The sequence below is a fragment of the Periplaneta americana genome, chromosome 2 (genome assembly GCF_040183065.1).
Source record: "Periplaneta americana isolate PAMFEO1 chromosome 2, P.americana_PAMFEO1_priV1, whole genome shotgun sequence".
Classification (NCBI taxonomy): Eukaryota; Metazoa; Arthropoda; class Insecta; order Blattodea; family Blattidae; genus Periplaneta; species Periplaneta americana.
Window position 1 is genome coordinate 112149012 of NC_091118.1, and position 23565 is coordinate 112172576.

The window sequence follows — 23565 nt, forward strand, 5'->3', positions numbered from 1 at the left end:
GACCATTTTTGTTATATAACTTATATAATATATACACATTGCCTAAGCAGAGGCGTAATTTTACAGATTTTGTGAAAAAGTCATATCTTGCTTATTTTGGAATCAAACTTGGAGATCAAAGTAAAGCAAAGTATGTAGAGTATGCATTGAAGAACTTCATCATTGGATCAACGGCAGAAGACTGTTGCTATCTTTTGGAGTATCTATGGTTTGGAGAGAGCAGTCGAACCATAGTAATGACTGCTACTTCTGTTCGTGTGATGTGAAGGGGTACGATTCTAAAAATAAAAAGCAAATCGTGTATCCAGTTATTCGGTCAGCCATTTTGCCTGTACCCCATGGGCCTGATGTACCAATCACTGTGCGACTAGAAAATCTTGAATAGTTTTCATCTGAATCTGATGTAGAGGTGAGGGAAATTGTGACGAGTGACAGTGACTATCTACCAGAGTCATTATTCAATCCTATGTATTTGCAGTATTAAGTACCTTATATTCTAGAGAAGTAAATTAATGACAAGACATGCAAACCACCCATTTCACTTGGTTGATCAAAGTCCATGACCATTGGGTGCTGCAGAACGTGGCTTTAAATAAGGACAGAGACTGTTTCAAGTACATATGTGAGAAATTTCCACTACTATCTGAAGCAAATTAAAAGAAGATATATTTAATGGTCCTGACATAAGAAAACAGATGTCTGATGCAGCATTTAAAAACACTGTGGATGAAAAAGGGAAAGCAGCATGGATATCTTTCTGTGAATTTGTTTTAAAATTTCTTGGTAACAACAAGGGTCCTAATTACCGAAACATTGTGGCTAACATGCTTGAACCATACAAGGAATTTGGTTGTAACATGAGTATCAAAATTCATTTTCTCACCTAGATTATTTCCCCGAAAATCTAGGATTTTTGAGTGAAGAGCAAGGTGAACGATTTCACAAGGATCTGCAGGAGTTCGAAAGGAAATACGAGGGACAATGGAGCACCAGTATGCATCCTCATTATTGTTGGATGTTAAAGCGTGAAATACCTGAAGACAAAAATAAAAGAAAGAGGAGCAGGAGGACTTCCTCAACTAAGAAACAAGTGGTGTAATTTTTTGTGTGCTGCATTGTGCTAATTTATACATCCAATAGTGAAGTAAACAAGACAAAACAAAGCAAAAACACTCTAGTGACATGTATGAACAACCATACACATAATTTCAGCAAGTTGTGTCTTTTAAATATTGCTTTTGCATTTGAAATAAAAAAGTAAAATAAAGTTTGTGATGAAATTCACGTAATTATACAATACATTTAAAGTGATTTTGCAAACAAACCTGACGTGATAGAAGTAAACAGAATGAAAATTCGAATTCAAAACATCGACATTATATAAAATCACATTATTTACTTTAGGCAACAAACACAAAGTTGAAATTCGCAGGCTAGTGTTATGAATTAAATTCTCTCTTATACGAGGGGGATCCAGGAAATAACGACCGTTCGCACATACCCGCCGCGCAGCTGACTCCCCTTCCTTGTTTGAAGGTCAACTGGCTTCCTTAACATGTGTTCTCATAATGTTGTGAGTACTGGTTGTAACAAGTCGCCATTGTGCATTTTGTGTTACTTCAAAATGAACGACGTGATTGATAATCCCGCCAACTGTGAGGTGAGGAGTGTGATTCGATTTTTGAATTCCCGACATTTGAAACCTGCAGAAATTTACCGGCAATTGAAAGAAGTGTATGGTGATACTGTAATGAATGAAGGAAATGTGAGAAAATGGTGCGAAATGTTCAACAATGGGCGAACAAATGTCCACGATGAAACTCGACCCGGACGCCCATCACTCATCACAGAAGACCTGAAGACTAAAGTGAACGACAGAATCTTGCAAGACAGGCGCACATCACTCGACAAATTGCATATTGCCTCTCCTGACATTTCTCGTTCTTTGCTTGGTGAAACTGTGTCGCAACATCTTGGCTACCACAAAATCTGTGCATGATGGGTTCCACGGCAACTGAGTGACCAACATAAAACTCAGAGAATGGCCTCAGCATTGACATTCCTGATGCGATATCACACAGATGGAGACGCCTTTCTTGATCAAATTGTGACTGGTGATGAGACCTGGGTCTCACAACACCCCAGAGACCAAGCGCCAATCACGTCAGTGGCATCATCCCTCATCACCCAAGAAACCGAGAAAATTCAAACAGACTCTCTCAACACAAAAAGTCATGGCTACTGTCTTTTGGGATCGCAAAGGTGTTCTTTTGCTGGATTTCATACCAAAAGGCACTACGATCAATGCAAATCGTTATTGTGAGACTTTACGAAAACTACGGTGAGCCATCCAAAACAAGAGGCGAGGAATGCTTTCGAGAGGAGTTGTGCTTCTTCACGACAATGCCCGCCAGCACACTGCTGCTTCAACTCGAGAATTGCTGGATCAATTCCGTTGGGAAATCTTTGATCATCCGCCCTATAGTCCAGACCTTGCTCCTAGCGATTTTCACCTTTTCACTAAGCTGAAAGACTTTCTGGGTGGTACGCATTTTGGAAGTGATGAAGAGTTGAAGAAGACAGTGAACACCTGGCTTAATGAACTGGCGGCAGAGGAGTATAACACGGGAATTCTAAAGCTAGTGAACAGATACGACAAATGTTTAAATGTAGGTGGTGATTATGTAGAGAAGTAAAGGAAGCTTCAGTTATGTAAGAGACTTTGTTTTTTCAAATAAATATTTTTTTTTTTTTAATTATTACAACAAAACGGTCGTTATTTCCTGGATCCCCCTCGTAATTTCAATGGTTTCAGATACGGTATAGGAATGTTAGTATAAAGATTAGTTAAATCCAGAGGCATCATTTTTGTATGTTTATTTATTGTGATCTGTTGTAAATTATTAATTAGTTGCTTGGTATTACCTATAGCGTATTTATATTTAAGGTTCATATTATTTTTTAGGTATTGGTGTAAAAATTTACTAATTTTATAGCTGGGTGCATTGATGCAATTTGTAACAGGTATCATAGATAAACTTACTTTATGGGTTTTGGGTAAAGTCTTTAATTTGGGGATACTCGGCTTTCGATTAATGTATTTGAGTATTGCATTTTTGGGGATCATATTTTGGGCTGATTTTAGGATTTCTTTAATTTATTTTTGAAAAATGTCGGTAGGATCAGATTTTATTTAGATAATGTTATTCTGTTCAATGAATTCTATCCATTATAACAATAGCATTATTTTTGACAGCTTTCCTATTTGAACCCAACAATGAACAAAAGGCATACAAATTAATTCTCCTTCTCTCTTTCATTCTGTTCTAAAGAAAACATGTTGCCTTTGTTAGGCAAGCATGGGCAGGAGAAACTTCGTAAATGATATCAATTTAAAAGAAAATAATTTGTGTTTTTAATTAATGTTAAATAATTTGACATTTTAATTTTTCATAGAAGGCACTTATATTGCACTTGTCTCCTCCCCCTCACCCCCTGATTGAGACTCACTGTTTAAAGTGAGAGAAGTACTAGTATAATCAAGATGATTTCACAAGAGATCTTTGAATCAGTTTCAAAAATTGAGTTGAGCACTGAAATCATGTATATTGTTATGAAATTTACACTTCTGTCACAATAACAACTATCTCATTAATGTTAGAATTCTCCTTGTATAAAGGTTCTTTTCGCATGTAGTATGTATGTGTAAATGCATCTAAATTAATTTGTATTTATTGTAAACAGTGTACAGTATAATTTTTTGGGAAAAATTGTTCCGGGGCCGGGTATCGATCCCGGGACCTCTGGTTGAACGTACCAGCGCTCTGCCACTCAGCTACCCGAATTATTCAAATCTGCTTTACAGGGAGCCTTTACCTGAAAGACTAGATTTGCATAATATATACGTCACTATGTACATTAACAGAAAACCACAATTCCAAGTCACACAGAGATTGTGTGCACTCGATGTGGGTCTCTGGCGTTTCGTCAGCCCACGTGAGTTGTGTGGATACAAAAGGGAAGAGTTGAGACGGTGTCGGGTGGAGTTCCCGGGTAGCTGAGTGGCAGAGCGCTGGTACGTTCCACCAGAGGTCCCGGGATTGATACCCAGCCCTGGAACAATTTTTCCCAAAAAATTATTCAAATCTGCTTTACAGGGAGCCTTTACCTGAAAGACTAGATTTGCATAGTGTACAGTATAATTTCAAGCACAGTAATTGTAACAAGTTCTACAGGAAGGCCGATTCTTCTGTTAAGTGACTACGTAATTACAATGTTAAAACAGTGTCACCTTGACTGTAAGGGTCAAGCTGGGCATGGTGACGTGGGTAACAGTATCTTGCCAATTGTTAACAATGTGTCCACCAAGTGTAGAGACGTACTGCTTCAGACTCTTCTTCTCTTCAGAAGACAGAGTGGATGCTGTGACAATGAGCGGAATATACTCCAGCCTATTAACAATGTAAAATTGTAGAAACATACAGAACATACATATGTTGCATTCTCAAAATTTTTAAGGCCAGAGTTCACCAAACATATTTAATTTTAATTGTTACTTAAAGTGTTTTTAATTGACACTTAAAGAGACAATGCATTTCACCAACACAAATTGGGCTTTAAGCTCTCATTAAACTACATTTAAGATAAATAGTCAAATTTTGTCATTTAAATAATTAATCCTGCATTAACGACAATAATTTTCATCATGGTGAGGAGAATTTCCGAAAGAGAAGATTATTTTAATACAATGAACGAAAATGATTTGTAAATGCGGTTTAGGATAAGGAAAACATCAGCATTGTATATTTTGAATAGTACAGAAGATGATTTAGAATTTCCAACTGATAGTTAAGTACTTCATAATATTATTATATCACTGAAATGCAAACGAATTAAATATGATTTAACTTTCGTATTTAAGTTAAATAACAACTAGTTAATTATGCATTAATAACATGTTGGTGAAATCGGCCCTAAGTCTAATATTGTCTATAAGATTGAAAATCTAAGTGATACTGCTGACTGAAAATGGTGCATATTGCAATTATCTTATATTTTAAGTGAAACTGCATGTGTAATTTTATTTGGAGATAAAAAAATCTTGTTCTAATATGTCAACCTAAATCAGTTTTATTTACTGTTTGTTACTTTTAATCCCTCATATGTGTGTTACTGAAAGATTTTCACCAATATCAGGGTGAGCATATGTCCCGTTTTTGCCAGACAGTCTCATTTTTTACATTGTCCTGCACATCTTGTCGGATTCCCATTTTGTTCCATTTTCCAAACACTTTTGCAAGTTGAAGAATTAAAATGTACAACATTCTGATTGTATATGACAATGTAAAGTTTAATGACCTTATACATATGTAAACTCACAGGGAAAAGTGAACAAATGAGTTGTTCTTAAATTCTAAGCTTCATCCATTCTATTCTTACTCCTCTTGCTTCTGCCTGCCAACTCTCCAATCCTCTACACACAAACGCAATTTGTAAAATACTGGTACTCTGCTATCTCTTCCAGTAGCTGTGTCATCCTCTGACTCTGCGTTGGTCAGCATGATAATGTTACAAGCATATCACATTTGCAAGCGAACTAATGATTGTTAATGGTAGTGAGTTATTTAAAACTTTTTAAAACACTGTTCCAACTTCACAGTCAGAACACTGTTTCGAAAGGAATGTTTTTATAAAGTATTTTGTGGTCTGAAATCGTTATCAATTGCAAATATTATATTTATAAATGTTGCTAATAATATTTTTGCTGGATGTCAACTCCAAGACAAATATAACAAATTTGCTAACACTAACACTTAGCGTGATCATATGAACACAGCCCATAGTGACCAAACAGCGTAACATATGAACGAAATATTTTGTGAATGTCGTTGACAGAAAGCTAGAAACTTAATTCTTATGGTGGACACATATTCAGTAATTTTTTTTATTTCGGCGTTAAGAGGTTAACCGAATAAATATTCATTAAATCCACTTTAATTGCACCAGGACCAAGAAAATTTTTCATAATAAGGAGGTGTTCATCTTAACCAAGTTCGTATTAACAAAAATTTACTGTATTTCTAATTGTCCTTGTTACACAAAAATTAGTAGGGAAGATAAAATATGCAAATATTAATATAATACTGCTCAGCATAGAAAAGTTCAAAATTACAGTTTAATGTAAACTGACTTGATGTAAGCATAATTATCACTTGTGCATCTATTCCCGCCATAACTCTCGAGTTTCTATCCCCAAAATGATATAAATCTCCATTTTCTTGTCAATAGTGTAAGAATATTTTGTTTGAGGGCTGATAATTGGATAATTGGCTTTTCTTTTATTAAAAAAGTGAGCCATCTCCTATGTTATCCATTCTGAGGCAGATACACCTTTAAGACAAAAAATCCAACTCTTCTTACAATACCAATGTTTAGTTTGTTTATTTTTAAAAGAAGCAAACTAAGAATTAATACTATAGAAAACATTATTTTACCTCCATTCATTCCACTGCAGACCAAACCGAATGCGATCCCCAGGTTTGAGAATCTGCTTAGAATCCTTGGCTATTCTGCATGAGCCCTCGATTCCATCATTAATGAAAGTCCCATACTTTGAGCCTAAGTCAGCGAGTGTTACAACTGGCAATATGCTAGGATTTCCCTAAAAATAAAATTAACCAACATATTTAGTTACAGAGTCAACACAGACTTTTTATGATCTATGCTATGCAATGCAATGTAGCCATGTTAGTATGTTTCTGGCCAATGATCAGTATTTTAGTTCAACCTACTAAAAAAAATTCGTATTTTCACTTGAAGGCAAAAGGGATAAATGAAAACGAAAGTTGTGAAGCTATAGAAATGTTCACATTACCAAAACAGAGAGAAAGAGAAAGACACATACAAACAGAAACGAGGAAAGTAGGAAATGAACTAAATTAATTTTTGTACAATTACACAGACAAAAGACAAAGTTACAGAAGAAAAAAATTATTAATATGATTGTTCCTTTGATATCTTTTAATTAGAAATGAAGTAAATTTACAAAATGAGAAATTGAGAGATTTCAGCACAAAGGAAGATTCGACTAAACAAAGAACTGAAGAAGGTACAAAGACAGAAAAGACAACGTGGACAAGCTTTGAAGAATGATGGACGATGATTATAGTGAAGTTGGTCATGGTGGCAACACAGCTAATAATGATACAATATGAATATTAGAAAGGACTAATCACTGGCAGTACAAACAAGACCAGACAACATTATGTGAGTTAGAAAAAGTAAGAAATGTTTTGAAGGAAATAATTACATATCAATACCTGAATTCAATGATTGCTGTGGTACTTCTGTACACTCCACTTATATTTTTCATTTCAACTCATCAATATAAGCAGGCTTCGTAGCAAATACCTTACATTTCCAATAATCCCGCAGAAAGTAATCAAGAGGGGAAAGATTGGCGATATTGCAGACCACTCTACAAATTCTCTTAGGAAACACTTCATTCAGACATTGCTACACAGGAGCAGCATAATGAGTCCCATCTTGCTGATACCAGATGGAAACATTAAGTAAATCTGGATCCTGGAAGTTTGGGTGAAGAACGGCAAGGGCTGGTATTAACTCTTCACGCAAAAAGTCTAAATACTGGTCCCCATTAAATGTATCGTCAAGAAAGTAGGGGCCCACAACTCTACATCCTAGTATCCCTGCCCACAAATTTACCTTCTGAGGAAATTGTGTGTGAGCTTCTACCATCCAGCACCCTCAATTGTCACACGTTAAGTGAAGGACCTTATCAATCAGTTATTGACATAAACTACAGAGATTCTTTGCTGTTACTTATCCAGGTCGTATTTCTTTATAATACCTATATTTCATTCTTGAGAATATGGTACACTCGTAATGCTATCATTTGCTGTTGCTTTTGCACTGATAAAAATTATCGAAGAATTACGACGAAATGGTGAATTGTGGCAGGGGAAAGGAAATACCCCATGTAAAGCTGCCCCAACATAATCTTGTCCATTATTTATCCCATTTGATTTCCTGAAAGAATTTACAACCGAACCAATATTACAATTTGTAAACAGTCAAAAGAAAAAATCATGTCAGAAGGGTGGATAGAACATGCATCCTGAAACAAATCCTGCTGTATACTCCTCGTGAAGGGAGATCCGTTGGTCGCCCAGCTAAGAGACAGACTAATGTGAGATCGTAATAGGTCACCTGTTCTAATACATATCTGGATGATGATGATGATTTCCTTTTCAGTGCTTACCAAATGTTTAACGTCATTTTCCACAGTGATGACAGCATGAGAACGACTTATGGACTGGTCATCTGCCAGAATTAAGTCTCCATCTCTTCGACTCACCATATGCCCTTTTCCTACAAGCAAGTGGTACAAGTTTCCTGAAAAAGGAAAGCCCAATAATAATATAAGAATAATCGAACTGGCAACTTTCATACAAAGAAAAAGTGCATGTCACATACGGTACAATGAAATTAACAAACCTGGAACCAACATATGAATCAAATTCTATGCAATAATAAGTATTATAATGAAGGAAAAAAATGTAATGCAATCAGAAAAATACAATACAAGATCTAAAGCATATAAGATATTTTCTTGAATAAGAACAGGGAACAGAATGACATACTAAGTTAAGGGTCAAGTCATGGTATTGATACATGACCACTGATTTTAAAACTATTAAATTCTCATGGAAATTTAATTTATTTAGATAGTTAAACCTTTGCAATTATCTGTGTAAACAATTTTCAAAATAAAATTATTCTGAATCTGAAAAAAAAAAATTAACAACATGGATTTCGAGTATTACGGAAGGAAAACAGTTTTAATCATTTTGAACTGAAATGTGCACTACTGAAATGTTTGTTTACTGTGAGTACAATTGGAGACCTAGCATTCTCATCTGCTAAGTGCTAATTTTTCAAATTTTATTTTATTCAATCTAAGGGAGGAATATCAATATGAGCTTATCATACTAAATAGTATTTGTTGTAGTTCAGCTGTAAGTGACTCATTCGTGTGTCAAAAGACAGTGTTGTATGGTCTGTCCAAAACTACTTCTGACCTCACAAATGGCACCTTTAGCATGTTCCCATGGGAACCATTCAAATCAACCAATTACGAGAGATGCGTAACCATGGGGGTAATGGGACAGTGTTGCTGTGTCTATGTTTACAAGTTGCACGTACATACAATGCCGGGATGACTTTGAGTTGGCTGGTTAGTATGTGTGTTGTGTGAATTAAAGATATTGTGTAGTTTTATTATTGTTTTTGTGTATCAATAATTATTGTGTTTAAATTATATTACACATATTATTATCTTAGAATTGGAATATATCAGTCCCCTAACTGCCCATTGTGCAACTCAAACCAAGAAATGGATTCGGAACACCTCAAAATCTGTGCTTCAGTGGCTGGTCATGATAATATCTTTGAAAAATATTGGAGTGCAAGAGGTCAAATGACTTTATTGTCAAACGCCTGGCATTAGAAAACAACAACATATTATTATCTTCCTTGTCATTGGTGGAGTGTGTGACTAGTGTGTGTTTTCTAGTTTCTACGAGTTTCTAAACAGGTGACTTGTGCAATGTCGGAAAGAAAGGAAGCCAGGCAGAGAATAAAGAATATTGTACAAGGTGCCCCATTAAAGAGTCAAGTGCAAGATATGGTGTGTAACGTAAGAGAGAATTTTGAGAGAGAAAAAGATAATGGTGGGCCTCTTTCACCTTTGGCGCAAGTCATAATGAGAACTGCTGCTTGTGTTAAAATTAATAAGTGCACTATTATCGATATCGGAAAAGAAAAGGCCATGTAGATGAAGATGACGTAGGGTCCTCAAGACTTGAAACTCCGGGGAAAAGGGAAAAGTGTAACAAAAATAAATGCTTTCCAGCAAGATACTTTTCTAACAATATAACATGAACGAATACTGGCACTCATAAATGTAAAGGTATCATATTAAATTTAAACTTGTTTTTACAGTTTACAGTTCTTTCAACGCTGTTCTACTACCACTACCACTAATTATAATAATAATATACTAATAAAAAAATAATGTACACTAATTTTAATGCATAGTATTCAACAAATTGGTTAGCAATGTATTCGTTCATGTCAGCTGTTCGTTGCTGCACTCTATCGGCAGCGCACTTGCTTACACGTAAGATAAACAACATGACAACATTGCTCACCCATCTCTGTAAGCTGTCTGGTCGGAAGTAGTTTTGGTCACACCATAGGTATCTCAACACGCATTTCGCAGTGTGTTCTTCATCAATATCTCAGAAAGTTGTTTTTGGCACTTAGCACATTTAGAATGTTAGGTCCTCAATTCTCTAACAGACCAATGCATTTCTGCAGTATGGGAAAATCACATGCATCATTGAGCATTAGGGAGAGAGATTCCCTAAAATTTAAATTTCCTTCCTTAACATTTTACAAGATATTTTTCAGATTACCGGCACTTTAAATATATTATATGCTATTGGTTTGAGTAAATTAATCCTTCTTTCTGACACCAAGAGGTAGGCCTATTAGATGATGATTAAATTGATACATTAAAAATATTAGTTCACATGTTCTTTACAAAATGTATGTTAACAGAAGGAAATTTTTTTGTTGCAGAATGACTTCAGTTGCAAATATTAGTTCACATGCTTTTGTTTACAAAATTTATGTTAACAGAAGAAAATTTTTTGTTGCAAAATGACTTCAGTTGCAAGACCTTAGTAATATAGTAACATATAATCTTTGATGTTTATTGTTTTCCCCCGATTTTTTTGATAAGGCTCCAGTTATCCTCCATACCATTTCTATGAGTAAATCTAATGTAGAGTTTTCTAACATTCTACGCTAAAATATGGCAAAATCAACTGCACAAAGAATTAGAGCGTAGAGAGCAAGGAGGAAGCTAATGTTATTATTCATTTGTGAAAGAAGGCCAAAAACAAAAGGATAGAGTCTAAATATAAAGAAAATCTACCAGCAATTGTTATTCATTCTACAGGATTTTGCAGAAAAGTATGGTATTCATCATCACTCAAAAATCATGCCGGCTCATTGGCATTTTACTAGTGTGACATTGTTTACTTGTGTCATATATTACAGGGACAATGACAATAATTTAAATTACTTGAACTAGGTATTGTGTCAGACTAGACTCCATGCAGCACAATAAAGAAGCAGTTCATGTGTTCAATGAAGCTCTGTTCAGAAATTTTTGTAGAAATGAACTACATTTTAACTTATCCCACATAGCTACATTATGTCACAAATGGAGCTGCAAGTCAATTCAAGAGGAAGTTCATTTTTGAGGATTTGCTTCCCATGAACAAAATTATGGCTAGCACCTCGCATCAAAAAGGCCAACATGATGGCATTGGTGGTGAAGTGAAGAGAGTAGTATTAACCCATTACTGCATAAAGTTATTAATGACTTCAAAAATGCGTTTCTGAGTTTAAGTTTGCTAGTTGGTGACTTAAGAATGCTTTCTTACCATTTTTAACTTTATTTACTTTCTGGGATAAAAATTAAAGACCGTCCCATAAAATAAGACGCTATGCATAATGGTCAGTGATACAGTAGTTGAATAGAATAACCCCTTTTTGTAGTTCAAAATGTATTTATTATGTAGCTTATACATAGACATATTAGAATCAGTGGTTCAATTGCTCTTCTCACACAAGCCTACACATTGCACAACACTATTTTTGTGTGGTAAGGGTAGAAACATTGGGTTTACTTGATTATAGGATATCGTTATTTTTTTTATGAGAATTTATGTTGCCTAGATTGTAGAATGGAGTGAAGTGATATTATGACGTCACTTGATGACGTCACTTTTTGGATGGAAGTAGTTAGGTTGGTAGATTTGTAAATTTTGATCGTGGTTGGTATTCCTAGGTTTGAATGGCGTACTGGTTAAGGATGTGTTTGGATCTGAAAGGATAAAAAGAAGGTTTGGATGGTGAGCGCTTTGTTTGTTTTTTATAAGGATGGGTTTTCGTTTGCTAGGGTAGTAATTATGTATCGAGGATAATGTTTAATTTATTTATTGTAGATATATGTTTTTATTTTTGTTGGTTTTGTATATATGGGTGTGTGTGTGTGGATCTGTTCGTTGTTTCTTTTTAATGTTTTTATTTGGGGTTCAAAATTGCGCTCTTATCCAAAATACAATATCACCAATAGAAGCAGGGTATCGGGGCTGCAAGCCCCGATGATAATCCTACGTGTAGCACATGATGCAAAAAGCGGGGTATCAGGGCTGCAAGCCCTGATGATGATCGTTGAGGTGATATTTTAGTGACATAAGATGAATATATGTTTTGAAATTGTTTTGCTGATATTCTATTCTGGATAAGAGGGGGTGTGTTATATTCGAGGATGGGATGTTTGTAATTGATTTGGTGATATCGTATTTTGGATAAGAGCGGATGGGTTATATTTCAGAATGGGATGTTGTGATATTGGTTTGCTGATATCCAATTTTGGATAAGAGCGGATGGGCTCTGTTCCAGTATGGGATATCGTGAATTGTTTTGGTGATATCGTATTTTGGATAAGAGCGGATGGGTTATATTCTGTAATGGGATATCGTGAATTGTATTGGTGATATCGTATTTTGGATAACAGCGGATGAGTTATATTTCAGAATGGGATATTGTGATATTGTTTTGCTGATATCCTATTTTGGATAAGAGCGGATGGGCTCTGTTCCAGAATGGGATATCGTGAATTGTTTTGGCGATATCGTATTTTGGATAAGAGCGGATGGGCTCTGTTCCAGTATGGGATATCGTGAATTGTTCTGGTGATATCGTATTTTGGATAAGAGCGGTTGGGTTATATTGTAGAATGAGATATCGTCAATTTGTTTTTTAAATTTTTTAGATAGTTTTTTTATTTATTGTTTTGGTTTACGTCGGCCATGTTGTGACGTCATTGGCGCCATATTGTGACGTCATAGTTTGTCCAACTTGACGAAAATTAAGCGATATCCTATAGTAAATGAATCCCAAAACATTTAGGGTGGATTCCAATTTGACACTTGCTGCAGATGAACTTTGCTTTCCCTGTACAATTAGCACACCTTCGCTGAGTTTCATTTTCAACTGGCCAGTGGTGTTGACCATCAAATTTTATGTCTCTTGATGGAATGGGAACAATTTTTCCTTAGTGGGAACTCACCCCATACCTTTTCACTACTGTAAGAGCTAGGAGACAGTAAAAGTTGAGGAGCAGTTCTGAAGAGCTTTGAGGCTTCATGTTTCTGTACAGAAATCAAGCATTTACTACGGCAACATCAAGAAAATAAGCGAAGATGGACCACCACTGTTGTTGCCGCTGTTGCCAACATTGGTACTGCCAATGCTGGTGCTGCTGTTTCTGTGTTAGCGCTGGTAGTGCTGTTGCTGCTAGTGTTGGTGCTGCTATTACTGCTGCTAGCGCTGGTGCTGGTGATGGTGATTGTAAAAAAAATCCGTAGCGCTGCAGCCCATGAAGGGCCAAGACCAATCAGCTGGCTGCTGGTCTCATGTCCACATGCCGAAACAGAGGTGGACAATCATCCAACCAGAATGGCAGTATTGTGTGGTTAGCACGATGATTCCCCCCTCCCCTCCAGCCATTATAGCTGGTTTCTGTAACCAGATTTTCGCTACCTATCGTAACTCCACAAGTGCATGATGATGGTGTGTGGGCACCGGTCCCATACACTGGCCGAAATTTCATGAGAAAATTTCTTCCCCCATGAGGACTCGAACCAGCGCGCATTCCGTAATGAGAGTCCGAGGCAGGATGAATTAGACCACGATACTTTGGTGGTTGTAGTAGTAATAGGACTTGTAGTTGTAGTAGTACGATGGCCTTCTAGCCTGGAATTATCTTCCCTGTCTTGGAAATTTTCAAATATATTAGCTTCCTTCTTTTCGGACGGCAATAACTTGTGCGAGGAACCCCAGCTTCATTTTTATCTAATGTACTTTCAAAATCATTTGTTGCAGCTTTTATAGGTCATGCCCTCATCATATTTGCAACCAAACGCGTGTGTCTAACAAATACCTAACTGAGCTACAGAGTCCAATACCACTGACTTGGTATCAAGAGAATCTGTAATGAACCCATGGCTTGTACTATACAGTATACTCTTGCCGAAAGCATCATAAATACTACAATATGTAGTTCGGTGGTTCAGAAAAGAAAGAATTCGGATATCTTATCAATAAAATAAGAGGTATTGGGGTTAAAAACAAATCCACATTTCAGACCCGAACGTACTGTCTTTTGGCCTAAGGTCTGACACGTTAACTTACCTGTTACACCAGAGCTTTATCTTGATAATTCCATTCTAAAATAAGTACAGTAACGAAAACGAACGAGAGTGAAACACAAGCAATGCAGTGGCGTGCTGTCTCATTATTTGCCGAGAATTTTACATATGCTGTTAAGGCTAAATTTTGAAAACGCTGTTGATTAATTCTTAACAGTTGGACTTCATGCAATCTCCAATAAGGTCCCAAACCATTGCATACCATTTCACACCTCTACTTCATTTTAATATTGAATTATGAGTAGCAAAACTGACAACTGATACTGATAACTCAGGTATTTTTCGTCGGAGAGCCTGGACTCCTTATATCAAGTGCTTGTCTACAACCCCTCTATAACCAGATAAATTTCTTCCGTTGAATTCTGAAACACCCGGTATATAGTTCTATTTGTTAAGTTATACTATCTCTCAAGTTTCATTTCATCATGAAATAACGCAAAATAAATCAGTCGTCAGTCCTGAGTGTAGTACGTATGAAGCCAGACTGAAGATTCAATCTTTATTTGGCTAAACTTGCCCTTCTCACATACGTCGACCACATGACATCACCCCATTCTCCAATCTAGCCAACATATATTCTCATAAACATACTACCGATATCCTATAGTCATATAGATCCGGGCCTACTTAGCTTTGTACTCCACTTATACACCTCCACTTGTATTCAGTTATTTCTTCAGTCTTTACTAACATAACCTAGCGCAACATTACGAAAGTTTCACGCTAGTATAGGCTACACTGAAATGTTTTACGTTATGTTTTGTTACCTTACGTTAGGTTAGCTTTGGTTTATGCATTTCGTATGCCTTGCATATACGAACCTACTATAGATTAGGTTAGTTTAGGTCGAAAATTAAGCGATATCTTATAATAAAAGAATCCCAAAGGTAGCCTACTTTTTAATGATGTTGTTACTACTGGTCTGACGAGCTGAGATACTGTAATGGCGAAAAAAAAAATCTAAATTAAGAAAAATATCTTTATTTCGTTATGATTTGTTCGGTTATTCTATTTTTAACTTTAATCCCATTAATACAAATCATGTATATTTCGTAGAACATCGTATTGTATGTTTTATATTCCTAAGGTTCCTTTTTCCCCTAAAAAACCACCCACAACATATAGAACTCCATTACGACGTACCTCTCATTTCAAACGTAATTTACTACATTTTCCAATTATTGGATTTTCTTTCTCCTAATATATAGCTATAAAATCCTTATATTTTGAACTCCATCTCCACAAAAAAATCTCATAAATTCAACGATTTTCTCTTCCAAAAATACCAGAAGCACCTGTGCGCTAGTTTCCTTGTTCTACTCACCTTTAGAATTTTTTAGTATCCACATGATAATGAACACTAATTTACTTGGCACGTCAAAACACAAATATTTCTATAATTATCACTGAAAATTAGCATCAACACTACACCAATTCAATCATGTAATTGAAAACATCAGAAAATATCCACCATAACCTATAAATTTGAAAATGGCAATGTTGAAATTAGATGGTATCCATATAACCAGTAAGTCAAAATTGCAGACGTAACATATGCAGGTTTAACTTTTTTCACTTATGATTTAAAACAGTTCCTCACAATTCAAATGTTGAAAAGTTATAGGTAGTATAACAGACATGACATATATCAAAATAAATCTTATGTCCACAACACACTTTGACGACGGAATCAACATGACCTTCCAGATGTTTCCCGCGTAACTGACTGTCTTCTAACGCCAGGGTTGCCAGATATAGGAAACGCAACTGTCGTACCAACTTATGACAAACGTCGTACTTCAGCATCAAATTGTCGTACATATATAAAATAGTATATATGATCTAGGTCGTACATTCATAATTTGTGTCGTGAAAAACAAGTCATATTTATGAGCCTTGTTGTCAGCATCTTGGAGCACAATACCACAACACACATTGGACAGTTTTTGGGCTCATGTTCGGTGCCGTGGCACGATCCCACGAGAAACTTTAAATCAACTTAAACAATTTAAAATTTCTGATGCAACGATTGATGCCATAGGATCTCATGTGTTAAAATCATCCTTAGCTATAATTAGTAATCATTTGTACCCAACAAACTTTTATTGTAAATGATTTCGTATCATTTATCTTAATGTTTTTTTCCTTTCATAGTGTCACAAAATTGTTTTTAATGATTATTCTTTATGAATTGATTAGTAGGCCGATCTATCGAACCCTTATTTAGGGCGGTTTTTGTTTATGCAAATTATCTATAGATCTTCCTCTTCTGGCACTATAGCTAGTGATGGGCGAAGTTGTTCTTTTCCCGGAACAGTTCCGACGGTTCCGGTTCCGAAAAAATACTATGTTCCAAATAACAGTTCCGAAATAACAGTCACCAGTGGTGATGAGTCGGAGTCGTTCAAACGAACGGTACAGTACCCTCCCTCTTCACCATGCAGCTCACACTGGAGCACTCATAGGCATGACATAGTACACATTCTTATCTATAGATGGCACTGCAATGCACATTCGAATCGATTTTGGAAAATTGCTGTGCATGCGGACAGAACTCAAAAGCTTAATGTTAGTAATTACACAGCTGTTGACTACAAGGACAGAATACAACACTTTGTTTTCGTACATAAAGTTATAAAGACATGGTAGCCAACTAAAAAAAAATAACATAACATTTAAAACATATGGTATGTAATTTCTGTTCTCTCTATTACATAATAAAAAAAAAACAAATAATTAATTTTTATTTTTACTTTTCTTAATGCACAGTTATAATAATAATAACAATAATAATAATAATAATAATAATAATAATAATAATAATAATAAATATTACAATTTCATAAATAAAAAAGATATATATTGGCAGTAATGAAACCTGGAAACCCCGCAGTGGGTTAGTAAAATGTTGGAATCGCATCTTTACCAAAGTGTAATTTAAACTTCGCATTAAACCTCCTCTCCAAATCAGTACTTACATGGGCAGTTTCCAACAAATAATGCTACAACATTTTTGTCGTTCTTTGATAACAGAGAAGATAGCACAAAAACTTGTGCTTGTCAGACTTAACCTCAACAAACGACATACAGACATTGTAACTAAACCACTCATTACCATTTACGACTTTAACCTTTGTATAGAATCAGCTGATCAATGAATTAATAATAGTATGCGTACTTTATGACTTTGTAGAATGATTATAAAACAGAATTAGTCAACTAATGGTGAAATAAACCATAAAGCGGGAATGAATATTACAGATTATTAAATACTTACTATAACATTACAGATGATTGGCCAGTCTTACAAATGTTGATATTAAAGTTCGCGCCACCGCAAGGATTTCAATTTCCATGCGCCCCCATCCAACCACGTGAGAGTTTCAAGTACCAACTTTATCCAACGAAGTTCCAAGTACAACATAAAGAACAACGAGAACAGTGTAACTGCAGCTGTCGTTGGTTCATCGGAACAAGCTCCGACGTTCCGACTGTTATCTCGGAGTCGGAACATACCTTGTGCAACGCGGTACTGCGAGCCCGCAACAGCTGGGCAAGTGAGCAGCTCGGAGTCGGAACACTGTTATTTCGGAACAGGAGGTTCCGACCTACTGTTCATTTTTGCAACAATTCCGAGGGAATCGGAACATAGCAACGCGGTACTGCAAGCCCGCAACAGCTGGGCAAGTGAGCAGCTCGGAGTCGGAACACTGTTATTTCGGAACAGGAGGTTCCGACCTACTGTTCATTTTTGCAACAGTTCCGAGACCGGAACAGTTCCAAAATAACTGTTGTGTTATTTTTTACCCATCTCTAATTATAGCTCTGGGTGAGCTTTAGCCTGCTTCACAGCGCTCTTCCAGTTCCCTCGGTCTGATGCAGCATTCCTCCATCCTGTAACGTTCAGAATTCTCAAGTCTGTTTCGACTTCATCCTTCCAACGGTTAAGTGGTCTACCTTTTAGTCGTCTTCTCGTCATGCTCGACTTATAAATGCGCTTGGGCATTCGATCTTCAGCCTAGCCAAATTGGCTAGTCTCTTATATGAGACAACTCATCCTGCCTAATGTATTCTGTGGTTTTCCTAAGGCGTTATACAAATGTCGGGATGAGCCCTAAAAGAAATGGGCCACGGACCTATATGCTCTTCCCCATATATATTCCCCTTTTCTTGTAAACGACGTATGCCCTAGTTCAGAACCTATAAATTGTCTATTAAATGTACGTGGTCACTCAATTAGTCGCAATTTGAAAGGACAGGGAACCTCTCAAATTGCAGATTTAGATTTCACGGCGCTTCTTCTGACGGCTTTCACTTGCCTTGTCATCGAACAACAGATGACAGAGTCTTCACGACTCCACTTGCACTGCGAAATGGCTAAGCCCCTTTCAATGTGCAAGATAATACCTGCCATCCTAACGGCAAACACCAGCCATCTCCTCCTCGCCCCGTTCCGTGATCACTTGATCACATTTCCGTCCCCCTCGCGTATGTGGTACCTAAGAGGTTACGTCCATTTTCGGTTTTCCCCTTCAACATTTTCTAGAGCTCCTTCAGTGGAGCAGCGTAACCCGGAGTGAGACTAGTGGCCAACAGGCTTGGAGCTCACATATTTAGTTTTGTACAGCCCCCAACCCCTTGCAAGGACGCGTTTTGCGTACCATTAAATTTTTCCTCCCAATTCTCCTCTTTCGATTCGAACTTCAGCCATTCTCTCTACGTGCCCAAATCATCTACGGCGCTGTAGCTGCAAACACCCTTATAGGCTCCTGGCTTGGCTCTTTTGAAAGGAAAATAATGGCACGCGAATAAAATGAGATAAAATTCCTTGTCTTTCACAGTGTTCACACTTCTTTGTACCTGTTCATTTCAGTTTGTGAGACGTGTGAATAGAGTGACTGTGTTGTCTTGTTGCTAAAACGATATATTAGAAGATTAAGTTAATTAAGCAGTTATTTATTTTTAGTGACAGTTTTATAATTATTTTTAAAAGTGGTGACTCAAATATTTTTATTAACAACGAGGAATGTATCCTATAAACGATAAAGTGTGTAGCGTGTTACAGACACAATTTTTGCGATGGACTGAAGGTGATGAAAGAGATGTATTGTTAGCGGGGAAACCACCGGCGTGGCTCAGTCGGTTAAGGCGCTTGGGCGCGGGTTCGATCCCCGCTTGGGCTGATTACCTGGTTGGGATTTTTCGAGGTTTTCCCCAACTGTAAGCTGACTGTCAGGTAATGTGGCGAATCCTCGGTCTCATCTCGCCAAATACCATCTCGCTACCACCAATTTAATCGACGCTAAATAACCTCGTAGTTGATACAGCGTCGTTAATAACCGACTAAAATAAAAACATTGTTAGCGGGGAAAACAAGAAAGTACCGTATTTATAATACACACGCCAATTTTCTTTATCATAAAATGCAGAAAAAACTGCCGAATACATTCACACCTGTTCTAAAAACCACTCAAGTTTAAAATTATACAGTATTATCAAGGCAGGTTATAAAGGCACTGCCTTACCTCTAGCTATACATCACATTCATCCTCATTTGCAGTATCAGAACTTGAACTTCTGATCAACAGGTCTGTGTTGGTGTCAAAATATTGATTCACAATAACTAACGTCATGCTAATCTTGCGTCAGTAATTATTATTTGTGAATTCTTTTGGTTTAATTAAAGATGCGCAATTGTTGAGAGTTGTATTCACAAATTAAATCTCACATTAATATAAATGTTATTAAGTTATTCTAGTAGTTAAAAATATTATTCTTATTAGTGATTGTTGTCGAAAGTAGACAAGAAATTACGAAGGAACAGTGCGCAAAGACAAAAGAAACACGAACTCGCAGTGGCCGTTTCTGTCAGCTGTTTCCCACCATATCTCGTAACATAAACAGAGCGTTAATTTAATTTGTTAGAGTCTGAGGGTGCTATTCATAGACATTTCCCAGCACGCGCTACGAGCGTACTAAGCTAGCCCCGGCTATCCACTGGTTACTAGTACAGAATTCAAATCATATCATATCGCTAACACTGGTTTATGAATACGAAAAACACTAATCATCCACCGGAAACCCGCGCTAAAAATGTCTATGAATACGGCCCTGAGTGTTTGAGTACGAATTAATACGCATCACAGTTTTCAAGACAACAATTTTGTAAAAATAAATGTGCTTAGCCTATTATAATCACGCAAATACAGTTTAATATGTGTTCATTGTTAAGATGTGGCGTGGCCCGGGTTCGAATCCCGGTTGGGGCAAGTTACCTGGTTGAGGTTTTTTCCGGGGTTTTCCCTCAACCCAATATGAGCAAATGCTGGGTAATTTCGGTGCTGGACCCCGGACTCATTTCACCGGCATTATCACCTTCATATCATTCAGACGCTAAATAACCTAGATGTTGATACAGCGTCGTACAATAATCCAATTAAAAAAAATGTGGCCGCCTTTGAAGTTCTTGGAAATTCGAAGCTCCCCCCTTCTTGTCTCCGCACGTGGTAGCGAAGTACGAGTAGCTTCAGTAAATATGTTACGCGCCAGTGGGAGAATCAATTCAGTGAGGGAAGAGAAGTATGTGCAGAGGGAAGAAATGGAACATTTTAAACAATGAGAATCCAAGTCCAAAGCTGTGACCGCACTGAATACAACTATCGTAACATCCCTGCAAACTGAAAATATTTTGACTGATATGACGAGAAGGTTTTTGTAACTAGCTTTTTTTTTTTTTTTTTGGTAAAATAATCACATGTTGTTAACTATTTCAGATGTAATTAAATGCCATTTCAGTTATGTTTCTTCAGACCCCATAAAAACATATAAAGTTTTACTGCAGTATAAACACCAGTAATTATCTCGAAGCTTTTATGCTGTGATACCAGTTTTACTGACCCTTGAATAACACAGTTTTATTTGCTACGTTTCTTACTGAAACAACCCTATCCACAGATTTTTAACACATATAAAAAATACGCATAGTCAGATATTTCTTTCTTGATGTCCTATTACTGCAGCCAAAAACAGCACAAAAGTTCATTTTGTTTGTAAATAACTATGCTTATACATTAATATAATTGGTATGAATATCTGACATTCTAATATACACTGGACATATAAGAATTATCTCTGTAAAGTATTTCAATACACGTCAGTGGCGGCTCGCAACCTCAAAAGTTGGTGAAGCTCTTTTATTAGGGAACATGATGTATGTACGACTTACCTATTTTTTGTATATTAAGTTGATTCGTCTGTATCTACGGAAGGAGTATTGTCACTGATGTCATGAAATGGCTGCTTCTCAATCAGATCATGCAGCAAGTCCTTGTGAATGGAGATGCACGCCAATGATGTTAATATTCCTTGTGCCATTGAATTGCGAAGATTTCTCTTTATGCGGTTGAGTGCAGAAAAACTTCGCTCCACTGAAACGCTTGTTGGCGGTAATGTCACAATAAGGAAAAAGAGCCTATAGGTTTCTCCAATACGTCTTTGTTTTATCTTACAAGTTTTAATGCTTGTATCAGGGGAAATGTTCTGGTATTCATGATCTGCATAGAGACGCTCTAGTTCTGTTTTCAAACGACTTACTTTGAACAAATTTGGGAAAGTCTTTTGTAGAGTGGCAAGAGCATTACAAGGAAAAATATTTGAATACTGAAGAAATTTTGAAGTACTGACAAAAAAGCAAAACTGAAGCTGTTCAATATCTTGATATCTAGTGTTAACTTGCATAAAAATGACGTCACATATTTCAAAAATAATTGTTTGTACAGTACTTCTGAAAAAGTTCACCTTCTGACACCTTTCTTTAGCCTTAAAAAAATATTGACAAAAATTTCATGTTTTCACAAAATCCATCCGAGTTCCATGTCGATTTTTTTTATTCCAACTAACAAACAGGGCCAACAAAACAATTTTTCCAAATAAGAACTACCCCACAGCCACTTTTTACAATATTATTTTTTTTTCATTTAGGAGCATTTATTTAGGAAATAAAGTACAAATAAAAAAATAATGTTGTTGCACTTCTCTTCTTTGCTCGGAATTCCACTTCACTTACTATTTCACACTCAAACTTTTGCTTCAGTAGCTAAATCTGCCGCATCATGTGTCTGTCCAAATATGAATCATTTTACTCAATTGTATTAACAGTTCTGGTTGTTGCAAAATATAGATCTGTTATTGTTTACGTTGGTTCTTCTTTTTGGCTCATGTCGAACAGGGATTTGTGTTTAATCAATTAACATCTCGTCTTCATTAGTGGAGAAATTGCAGAAAGATTTCGTTTCTACCGCCATTATGGTATGTATGATGTATAAATCAATGTTATTAAATAATTTAATCCATCACCTACTGTAATTTTACAATTGGTTTCTCGGCGATGATCGCCAGGTTTTTGCATCCAAGGCAAACGCCGACGATATTCGTCGAGCCCAGCGACGTTCGTTGACGTTCATCGCCGTAAAGAAACCATGCTCATTCAAATCAACGGGACAGAATCCCAGCGATGAACGTCGGCGAAGATCGCCGTAGCCAAATCGTAGCTTTAGTACAGGCACAGTCTATAATATATACAGTCGCGAAGCTCAATACGTAGTAAATATGCAAACATTAGATAGTCGCTCACCACTAGGCTCGCTAATATCGCCTCATTACAGGCAAAGCAAAATAGTACCGTCACAGTCTATTGTTTCTAGCACCCTCAAAACTCAAGCTTCGTGACTGTATAACTTATAGTAGACTGTGGTACAGGCTTGAGCCATCTGATACTTCTATGATCTAGGGTTATATCCAGTAGTGAAGCGGTTTTCAACCTTTCTGAACATGTGGCTCACTAAAGGTGTAATTTAAAATGCCGCGGCACACCCATAATCTAAAACAGCGGTTCTCAACCAGGGGGAATTTTAAGAATTTTAGGAATGAAAGTGGTCTATAAAATACAAATAAATGAGATAAATGCATATGCATTAAAAACGAAATATTTTCAATTTTATTTTATATATATATATATATATATATATATATATATATATATATATATATATAATATATATTATATGTATTATTATTGATCCAACATAGTGAAGGAATGACAGTGTGATGAGTGATGTTTTTTTTTAAATTAAATTTATTATATTCCATAGATCTTACATTAGCAATGAAGCTTTAAGATGTGGAACAAGTCAAA

At 36.4% G+C, this 23565-nt stretch overlaps 1 protein-coding gene across 3 annotated transcripts in view; it reads right to left on the reverse strand.

The window, feature by feature from the left end:
- nbs (nibrin) overlaps positions 1-23565 on the reverse strand; it is a 102267-nt gene that overhangs the window by 35163 nt on the left and 43539 nt on the right. Inside the window, exons 1-4 of one of the 3 annotated variants that reach the window (XM_069818291.1) lie at positions 15697-16118; positions 8282-8415; positions 6495-6661; positions 4292-4451 (exon numbers count right to left, since the gene is read on the reverse strand). In XM_069818291.1, coding sequence (XP_069674392.1) covers positions 4292-4451; positions 6495-6661; positions 8282-8415; positions 15697-15721 — 486 coding nt within the window. In that variant the 5' untranslated portion in view covers positions 15722-16118. Of the gene's footprint in view, positions 1-4291; positions 4452-6494; positions 6662-8281; positions 8416-15696; positions 16119-23565 lie in introns of those variants that run through there. The other 2 variants (XM_069818292.1, XM_069818293.1) reach the window with 2 other exon arrangements.